Genomic DNA, 10,745 nt, shown 5'->3' with positions numbered 1-10,745 from the left:
CAATGAGGACTTTTGCCACAAAGTTCCTGGGATAAAAGCTGAAGCTGGAAGGAGGACTGAGGGGAAAACAAGCCATTGCACATCACAAAGTGCCCGATCATCTGTCAGGACTACTGTGAGTTGTTCAGTGAACAACCAACCCCATGGCTTATTTGCAGGATGGTTTAGCAAGACATGTGAACCCGCCCATTGTCTATCCATCATATAAAATAAGGAATCTAACTTCAAAAGTGAAGGGAAAACTCTACTAAAGTTATATACGTAGGGTATTAATAGAACACAAATGCTCAAGTTTATCATTATTCCCTAATAATAAACTTGACTTCATACTTTGAAAACTGGAAATATTTAAGAAATCCAAATTACTACCAACAAATGAATAAACCACATTACTGTATATAGTTTATTTTCAAATTTACATCACATTCTTTTTGCTTACTTTCAAAGCCTACTCTACTTCATAGTAAAACTTGATTGAGAGCAGCCTTTACATTTTTATTACAAGTTTTGTAAGTTGATATAGTTATATACATTATAAAATGGGGAAACAGAGAACACAGCTTCTGTTGTGCCTTTGCAATGGCGTTCCAATTTCACGAAAAGTAACCACAAATTTTTCTTTCACATAAGTTGGACGTTTGTCTCCATGTTCACTTAACAAATGCACCCACTATCTAAATGGTTTTTTTAAAACACACACACACACACAATTGTGGAATGTTATCTTATTACAGATACTAGTTTTGTAATTTTAAAAGATATGCACCTCCAGTATGGGAAAAGGTTTGGTCCGCACACAAAGGAAAATGAGTGAAACGTGCATGCACACCTGAATCTGGTTCATTTCCAAATGTAGCGTTCTCTTGGATGTAAATCATAATGTGTTCTATCTTCCTCCTCAGATGCATAGTCTAAAGGTAAACCATAATTGTAATCAATTGTTACAACTGGTAATCTTTTCCCTTGACCCATCTCCCTCGTAATTTCATGCTGAGATTCCCTCCCACGGTCCACTGAAACTGAATTAACATCTTGGTACGTAGATGAAGGGTGTATTGGGCGTGAGGAATAGGGTGCAAATCTAGTTTTCCCTCCTCTGTTAATTTCATCTGAAGGGTGGATTCTCTTGTAATCTTCAGGATAATCAGGCCTATAATATGAAAACAATTATTAGTTGAAAACTTCTTAAACTTATCAGGGATTAATTAATGACAGTGAGAGAGACAAGCATTAAAAGGTTGCATTTAAGCAATAGGTAGTTCAGTAAAACATAAGAAAAACAGAAGTATAATTTGCCTTAAAACTCACTTTGTTTGAAAAGAAACTTTCAAAGTAAAAATGGAAAAGTTGCCTTTCTCCAAATTATGTTTATTGCAGTCTCTGTCATTTCCTCCCAGTGGCTTTTTAGTTTCAACACATTTATAGAAAAAAATGTCAGTATAGATCTCAATGCATAGGAGGATTCCAACTTGCTCAGCCTCCCCTCCAGAAGGGATTTCTCTAGTATCTTAAATAAGACAGGGAATGCCCCATGAATGCAATGGGGGCAATCATAGAATATATATAGTATATTTGTCAATAAGAACAGAAAGTCTTGTGCATGCTGAACTCCTTGTGTATCTCCACCCCCACAGGAGTTTAGACTTCGTTGATATAATACACTGTTAGGAAGAAATCCTATACACACTTTTTTGGGAATAAGCACCATTGAACTCAGTAGGGCTTACTGCTAAGTAGACATGTATAGGATTGTACTGATGCCACTCACTCCTATACATGTTTACTCAGAAGTAAGCCTTATTGACTTCAGTGGGGCAAGTGTGTGTGTGTATAGCCTTAATTCTATGCATGTTTAGACAGAAAATGTCCTACAACTCCCAGCATTCCTCCAACCAACTATGCTGGCTGGGAAATGCTGGGAATTGTAGGATTTCAAGCTGTGATATAAGGTGTACATCTTTTTATTGCTTTGCCTTCTGTCTTTCAGGTGGTCAAATATCTTCATAGGAACATAATCTATCTTATTTCAACAAAAATATTCTCACACACATCTGCTTCTATTGGAGATATATCACTATTTTGCTGCTTTGTGCCAGTATAAATTACATTAGCTTGTACTGAATTGGGCTAACCTGAAAGTGTTACTTCTTGGCTATGTATATAAATAATATGTGTATAAATAATAGTCATCAGGTTACATAATGTGTGCCAAAATGACAGAGAAAAAGGTTTGTGGAGAGCAGTAGCCGAGCATGCATCTATGTAACAGTTGTCTACCCTGTGGATCATAGATGGCTGACTTCAAGCCTGCTTTGCAAAGATCTTGTTTGATGTCAAAACTCAACATATTTTAAAGCTGTTTGACCTTCAGGACTGTATTTCTTTTACTGTCATGTTATCTCAATAAGCTACCAAAATTGATAGAGCATCACAAAAAGTCACTTCTCTTTTATCATGGCTACAATCCTGAGCCCAATTATACATGCTTAAATCACAGTGAAATCAATGCAATTTAAGTATGGATTGTCATTTGGGTCAAGGGATCATCTTCCTCCCAAAACCTGCATTCTTGAGAGTAAATGTTTAAAGACTACATCAGAACTGACCTTGGCTACAGCTAATGCAAGTCAGGATTTCCAGTTAATCAAAATTTGAAATTGCAGTTTAGTATTTGTTAAAAATCCTGGTTAAACAGGGAAATATAAAAAGATTTCTTGCTGGTGTGTCCCTTAACTTCAGTTAAGATGGAAGAATGGGATTTACTCTGGAGTTGAGAAATTATGGGTGCTACAACCTGCTTCTGATCTCTTCACTGCAATTAAGAGAGTACTAAATATCATACCTGCTCCAGCCCCAAAAGAGAGATCTTTTTTTTCCAAAACTGACTTCCCAAAGAATAGTCTTTTTTTTTTTTGCAAAGGATATATCATGTTCACAGGAGATTGTCTTATTGTAACATAGCAGGTAAATGTGTAGTTTATTGGTCAAATATATTAATAAAAATTATCAGTCATTTAATTTAGATATCTAAGTATGAATTAGTGATATGCTTTGCATGTATGCCACGGCAATTGCAATGTTACCTGCAATTTCTATTATAGTCATCTTTATCAGAGCCATAATCTCTGTGAAGTAAGGAGGATTCTGGGAAGTGCTCATGAGAAGGAAAAGGACGACCTCTGAAAGGAGTAAAACAGACATATTACAATAGTGTAAAGTAAACAACAACAACAAAACTAGGGTATAAACAATGGGTTGGATCCAGAGTTGCAGCTCCTTCTGTTAGTGGCAGGAACTGGGATCCAGTGAAGGAAATTTTGTTGCCGGATTTTGTTGATTCCTCATTTCCTGCTGCAGCCTCCAGTGCCAGTTCATACACTGTTCTGGAGGATCTTCCAATCAATTGGTGAAAATGGTCTCCTCCCTTTCCGCCTGCAGGATCATCCAGTGCACAGAATTATATATAATGATAGGCATAATGTAAAAAAAAGAAGAAGCCTGCAGAATCATTCAGTTCACAGAATTATATGTAACAATATGCATACTGTAGAAAATGGTTTTAGTATGAAGATGATGTGGTCTAAACTTTAATAAGTTTTCCAAAACTAATTAAACCCAAAGAAAAACAGCATTTGTAATTTATTAATCATTACCAACTGTGATTCCATCATTCGTATTATTCTCAACTTTATAAATATCACAAATTATCAAAATTGTAATTAGATTTCCAGAAATTAATGGCAGACAGGACTATAAAAAAAAGGCTGTAGCCAGCATGTCAGGCTCCTGCACTACATCAGAAAATGAAATGGAATAAAAACTCCCCAATTGCTTCATACTGTTCTTCAGTGGCCTGATTCGCATATAACGGGAAGCCGCCATGAGTGAATTTCCCTGTGGGGCAGCTTGTAATGGCAGACAACGCTATTTTGAGTATTGGGGGTGCGCCGTAGCTTCTTGTTAAGTGCGAACCTGTCAAGGGTGGATTGTTCCACCCTTATTGGGTTCACATTTAATGAGAAGCTACAATACCCCCATCCCAAATATTTAAAATGGCTGCCAGCACCACAACAACAGGCATTGTGGGGAAATTCACTTCTCGTTATATGTGAATCAGGTCAGTAATCACTGCCAAAGGGTGAGTTTGCAAGAAATGACAGCCCTGCCTGGTGAACAAGCCATGTAGTGTAGGTTGTTCCTGGAACAACTCACAGTGAACCGAAGAGATAATTGGGCTTATCATGGGTTGTTCTCCCCTTCCTTCCTCCAGCTGGCTCCACCAGATTTCTGAGGGGACTTATCTTCCTTACCCATCCCCCTACCCACTATCATGACCCCTTTTTGGATCCCTGGCTTTTGTTTTTCCATGCACCAACACTTGCGCAAAGAGAGAGAGAGAGAGAGATATTCTGGCCATATTTGCATAAATGTTGTGCCTGAAAAAAGAAAAGAAAAGGGGTTTGAAGAATGAGTAACAGCAACAGCCCCTCCAAAGTGCAGTTTAGTTATCAGTGGAGGGTCTGTCACTGGCAAGGGTGAGATTGCCTGGGAAGAGAGGCAAGGTTTTTTTAATGTTCTTTCCCAAGTGGCTTGCAGCCCGGTTACTGCAGCCCACAATGGGTTGGCTCTGCAGGGTTTGGATGATACGCCAACCCATCGTGCATTAAGCACCCCCTAGAAAAAGCCATGGTTTGTCAGAGTGGCTTGTTGGTGAAAAACAAGCCACTCTGCGGGAAGTGGTCATAGTTCAGATGACACATCAACCCATTGTGGCTTGTTGTCAAACAACAACCCACAATGAGCTGTTGTGTCTTGTGAACCCAGTCAAAGACAGGAAACTAATATTGCAAAAAAGAAGACAGGAAACTGAGCATGATAAACATATGGTCAAAGCTGGTAAGGTAATTTGTCTCACCTTTCTAAATAACCTTCATATGGCATGTTATCATGGCTTGAATGGTCATTAAAAGATCTCATCCTTTGTTCAGATCCCCTGTTTAGAAAATCATTCAATTCTGGCTGCTCACTGAAATGGTCATGGAATGGTCTACACCTTGATTCAGAATCTCTCTCATCAAAATCTTCTAGTGGCATCTCTCTTTGTGAATCATTGTGATGCTGGTGATCAAGCAAAGGTATCATTCTTTGTCCATGGCCCCTGCTAACAAACTCGAAGTCTCCCACAGGTGGTTGCATATCATCGTGAGGGGGACAGTCTTGAAATGGTCTCATCCGTTGCACAGGTCTCTTGTTGAGGAAAGCAAAATCTTTTAGCTGCATATGTGGCTGAAATTCATCATTAGACTGTGGGTCATAAAATGGTCTTCGTCTTTGTCCACGGCCCCGGTTGGGCTGCGAATCTATTAACATATCATTGTGAGGAGGAATGTCAGGAAAATGTCTTTGTCTCTGTCCATGGCCCATATTAACAATGTCTTCTGGTGGTGCACTTTCTGGAAAGTCATCACAAAGCTGGCGATCATGGAAAGGTCTTAGTCTTTGTCCTGATCCTCTGGTGGCAAAGTCTAAATCTTTCAGCTGCATTTCTTCTTGGTAGCCATCATAAAATGGATGGTCAGGAAAACGTCTTTGCCTCATTTGTACGAGTGGCTGCAAATCATCTTGAAACTCGTGATCATGATATGGCTTGCGCCGTTGCCCTGGACCCTTATTAATAAAGTCAAACTCTCTCAATCGGATCTGTTCTGGTAAGTCACTGTGGTCATCATCATAAACTCTTAATCTTTTCCCAGGCCTGTTAAGAAATTTAAAAGGTTCTCTTTTTAAGAAAAACAAGGGCCAAAATTGTCTGACAAAAGAAAGTATGAAGAAACAAAAGTCAAATGGTAAAAAATATTTTAGAGATGACATTCTCTTTAATAAACATCTACTTAGCCCCACTAAATATAGAAGAAATCCTTAGGTAGAATTAATATGGCTTTTAGTATATGTCCAGAATTCTAAAACATAATTCTTAGTAAGGTGCTTAAGTGCAAGCAGTGGAGGCTGTATTATATCTAATGAGATCCTTCCACCGGCGGAACTGATACTGCTGGCAGACTGAATTTCCCTTCCCACAGCAGTGCATGTACACTCCAGATCTTGCACTGGAGGCTTGGGGAGGCCGCAAGAGCAAGTTTGGGATGTGTATGGGGAAGGGCAGTGGGGAGGAGGGGAAAGGAAGCTTCCATTGAGCGAGCAGAAGTTTGCTCCCATAATGTTGGATTTAGCCCTGAAAATGGAACGATGCAAGTTTAAATATTCTAACATACTTTTCTCCCTACCACTTTTAATTTCTGCAAGTTACCTAGGAAATTCTTCATGTGGAAATCTATCAATATGACCATCCATATCATTTGGTGGTGGCACAGTATCTCCATCAGCATCCCACAAGTTCATTCCTAGATTGCTAGAAAATTTCAAAACAGAATATAAGAAATTTTATTTGCTGACAAACCAATGTGACAGTACTAAATTCAAATGGAGAAAGGGGAAGGTTCCCATCTGTATTTATGGGTTGGTTCTGTACCCTATGCATGAATGTGTGTTACAATACTCCTAGATAGCCAGTCCCTGCAATAATCATTGTGTTTTTTGTGAACAAGTGATAGGAGTGCTCAGGATGTTGGATACCTGAAATCTATTTCAGGACTTCTTGACAACATATCAGTTTAGCAAAATGTATCATTGATAAACATTCAGAAAGTGAACAGAGCAAGTGAAATATCTGTTATACTCATCAGATCCAAAGTATGAAAAGAAAGCACTGAACTCATATAAAATCTGTAACAACAGAAATGGTATGTACTTGACAATGAACAAAAATAGGTCTTACCTTCTCATTGGTTGAGTTTTGAGATCTGTCAGATATATATTACCATCCATATGGTGACCACGAGCCTCCCCAAAAGCTAAACAGATTATGAGAATGTTAGCCATATAGAATGCTGTTTTATGAGAAATGCAGGAGCTATTGATGGGGATTCAAATATAGCACAGCATACTAGAATTCGGCTTTTTTCTTTTGATATACTGATCCTAGAAGCCACAGTAATTGGCAGGATAGTACTGACATACCAGTGGCTTCTTGTTAATTGTGGTTAACAATTTAAGAGGTAGCCTCCTCATTGCCCCTCCTCTTATTGTCTAACCATGATGAAGTAGTTCATCAACACCAATATTATGATTAACCAGGATCCTTATTTACCTATGATCCAAAACTGTAGTTAAGAGGAGAAATTTGCTCCAAGAAGAGAAGAAGTATTCCCAAGGTAGTTGTATATTACTTCAGCATGATTATAATGGAGCCGGTGTTACATCTGCAGTGGCCTACTGGATGTTATTTACAACTGCTACTACAAAGAAAATACAGTGGTGAGAAAATGTTTATGAATCTTTAGGATTATCACATATTTCTGGCCTAAAATGTTATTAGATCTTAATCTAATCCCATGATCTTAGATAAAGAACAATAGATAACCCAATAATAATAATACCCATCTCTCCCTCTGGATCGAGGCGGGGAACATTAGATACAAATACCATAAAATACATAAAGCTGATTAAAACCTATAAAACTAATACAATATTAAAATAACAACTATCTTAAAATTCAACTGGGTAGACCTGCTGGAAGAGATCAGTCTTTATAGCCTTCTTGAATTCGGAAAGACTATTAAGTTGATTAATCTCTCCCGGCAGACCATTCCACAGTCTGGGAGAGGCAGAAGAGAAGGTCCTCTGGGTAACAGTTGTCAGCCTAGTTTTGGCTGATGAAACAAATGGCAGGGGGAAAACATGGTGCTTTTCAAGATTAATTTATCTACAACTGATTCAACATGCAATTCAAATGTGTGAAAAAGTATGTGAACCTTTAGACTCAGTACCTTGTGGCATCTGCTTGAGCACAAATGACTTCAAGTAAGCATTTCTTGTAATTGTTGGTCAGTCTCTCACATCGCTTTTGAGGAATTTTGGCCCATTCCTTCTTATAGAACTGCTTCAACTTAGTGACATTTGAGGGTTTCCATGCATGAACAGCTTGCTTCAGGTCCTGCCATAACATTTCAATGGGGTATAGGCCCAGACTTTGGTTATGCCATTATAAAACACAGAATTTCTGCAGCCATTCTTTTGTAGATCTGCTTGCATATTTAATAACATTGCCTTGTTGCATGACCCAATTTCAGTTCAGGTTCAGCTCATGGATGGATGGATGGCTTGACATTCTCCTCTAGAATCATCTGCAGAATTTACGGTTGTGTCAATGATGGCAAGCTGTCCAGGTCAAGGCAACAAAGCAGGCCCAAACCATCACATTCCCACCACCATGCTTGACAGTTGGGATGAAGTTCTTCTGTTTGAACTAAGTGTTTGTTTTTCACCAAACACAGGATTTCTCATTGAGGCCAAAATGTTCTACCTTTGACTCATCTTCAAGAGAACATTGTTCCAGAAATGTTGGGGATCATCTATACGATGTCTAGTGAACTGCAGATGGGCAGCAATGTTCTTTTTAGAAAGCAGTGGTTTCCTCCTGGCTATTCTCCTATGAACCCCATTCTTGTTCAGATTTTTTTCTGATGGCTATGTGCTACCTCCAGTATCAGAGGCAATTAGCCTATGTACACCAGTTGCTGGGGAACATAGGTGAAAGGATGCTGTAGCACTCATGATCTGATTTTGGTTTCCTGGTCGACAGCTGGTTGGCCGCTATGTGAACAGAATGCTCGGCTAGAGGGACCCTTGGTCTGATCCAGCATGGCTCTTCTTATGTTCTTAATAGCAAAGATGAAAGAGGCCTGCAGATTAGGATGTTACTCTGCAGTTCTTTTTTACTTTCTGGATGATTTGTCAGTTTGTTCTTGGAGAGATTTTGTAGGATGACCGCTCCTGGGTAGAGTGACTGTGGTCTTAAAAGTGTTTCCATTTGTAGACTATTGGTCTGACCGTGGATTAGTGGAGCCTCAAATCCATAGAAATGGTTTTATAACCCTTTCTAGACTGATGAGCAGCAACAACTGCTTTTCTGAGGTCTTCGGAGATGTCTTTTGATTGTGCTATGAAGTGTTTCCACAACCATAAGGATGGACAGACTCACCTGTGTCCAGCTCTGTTGGACGCTCTCCAAGCTGCTGCTGCCTGCCCCCGCTCACAGTGCTGCGCGAGCTTCTTCACAGCACAGGGAGCACCTCATGAGGCTGAGAGCCTGTCTGCCCTTGTCCAGAGCCTCCACTGTTCTGCACAACGGAACAGTGTGGCTCCAGAAATTGCGTATCTCCTACTGTGTGAAAATGGTAGCTGTAAAGGCCCCATTTATGCAATGTGGGAAATACACAATTTCCGGAGCCTCCACTGTGCGCAACAATGGAGACTCTGGACTAGGAGGATGGCTGTGGGGCACTTGTCCGGCTGCGGGGCTCTTCAAGAGTGGGGTTGCAAATGTGCTGCGGGCCAGTGAGCTGGGTCTGGGAAGGCAGCCCTGGGGGAATCTGTCGGACGCACAGACCCAGTTGGGTGCCCACGACATCCATAGTGAAAACCAAACTCACAAAGTTCCTAATCCTTTATATGGTGGGGCTTCCCAAACTGCCCCCTGAAGATCTACCTAATTACTTGATTCTAATGTTTCCCTTTGAGCTTATGCAACCAGGGTTTCACTTATTTTTGCACATACCTTAACTCTTAAGTACTCATTGTTTGCCTAATTTATATATTGTTTTATTTCATAAGACACAGAATTGGTTACTATAAACCCAACTGATTCTTTAGAAAGGGACTGGTTTTCAGTCAAGAAGGTTATCTTGGTAAAACTATGGGATTTCCATAATTATCATTAGGATTCACAAACCTTTTCTCACCACTGTATACTAACAGCACAATACCAGACGTCTACTCAGAAATAAGTCCCATTGCATTCAATGGGGCTTACTTGTAGGTATAGAATTGCAGCCTAAATCTCATAAAAGAAAAAAGTCCTTTCCACACACAAATGTTCTGTCAGTGTCCAGTTCAATCTAATAAGTCACAGTAGAGCCAGCAGAAACCTCAAGTTCACATGCTGTCATAAAAACATAAGAGCAGTCCTGCTGGTTCAGTCCAAAAGCCTAGTCCAGCATTGCGTTTCCCACAGTAGCCAACCAGATGCCCATGGGAAGCCCAATAGCCCTGGCCTCCTCCTTCCCATACGAAAGGAGACTGAAAGTTCATACTCCTGAATTAACCATAGTTCATGGTCACATCTATACTTGGGAGTTATGGTTTACTCTAACTGTCATTACTTTAACTAGGAGCAAACACTTGATATCCTTGTTTGTTTTTAACCAACCATATTCAAATGTAACAGGGAACTGTGGTTAGTTCAAAAGTGGAAGCGCAAGCTTTTGATCTCCTCACATGCACAAATAAGTGAGGTAGGGGAGTCATGTGAGCCCAACGTTTATGCAATTACATTCTAATAATAACAAACCATAGCTTCTCAGACAATGGCCCAATTCATGAGAGTTATCCATTTGCATAAGCAAACTGATATGAACTGGTACCTTCTAGAGGTCATCCACAACACTATGGTCTCTAATACCTCAATCAATATATATTGACAACAGAAACCATGGAAGTTCTTGAATCTGATATCACATGCTAGGTATTCATGTAAATGGGCAACTACACAAAATCAAAAATGGTGCAGACAGTGTTGCAGTGTCACGAGTGGCTTATCAAGAGCCAAATTACATGGACCGAGTTCC

At 39.7% G+C, this 10,745-nt stretch overlaps 1 protein-coding gene across 1 annotated transcript in view; it reads right to left on the bottom strand.

Moving 5' to 3' along the window:
* Window positions 1–389: 389 nt before the first annotated feature.
* Window positions 390–10,745, bottom strand: part of LOC134402925 (uncharacterized) — a 37,223-nt gene continuing 26,867 nt past the window's right edge. Inside the window, exons 8-12 of the mRNA XM_063132861.1 lie at window positions 6,836–6,911; window positions 6,308–6,409; window positions 4,916–5,755; window positions 3,084–3,179; window positions 390–1,150 (exon numbers count right to left, since the gene is read on the bottom strand). Of these exons, the coding sequence (XP_062988931.1) occupies window positions 841–1,150; window positions 3,084–3,179; window positions 4,916–5,755; window positions 6,308–6,409; window positions 6,836–6,911 (1,424 nt within the window). The 3' untranslated portion in view covers window positions 390–840. The remainder of the gene's footprint in view (window positions 1,151–3,083; window positions 3,180–4,915; window positions 5,756–6,307; window positions 6,410–6,835; window positions 6,912–10,745) is intronic.

This window comes from Elgaria multicarinata, chromosome 8, assembly GCF_023053635.1.
Source record: "Elgaria multicarinata webbii isolate HBS135686 ecotype San Diego chromosome 8, rElgMul1.1.pri, whole genome shotgun sequence".
NCBI classification, from domain to species: domain Eukaryota; kingdom Metazoa; phylum Chordata; class Lepidosauria; order Squamata; family Anguidae; genus Elgaria; species Elgaria multicarinata.
Note: the sequence above shows the minus strand (reverse complement) of the source record. Positions and strands in the feature narration are given on the sequence as shown.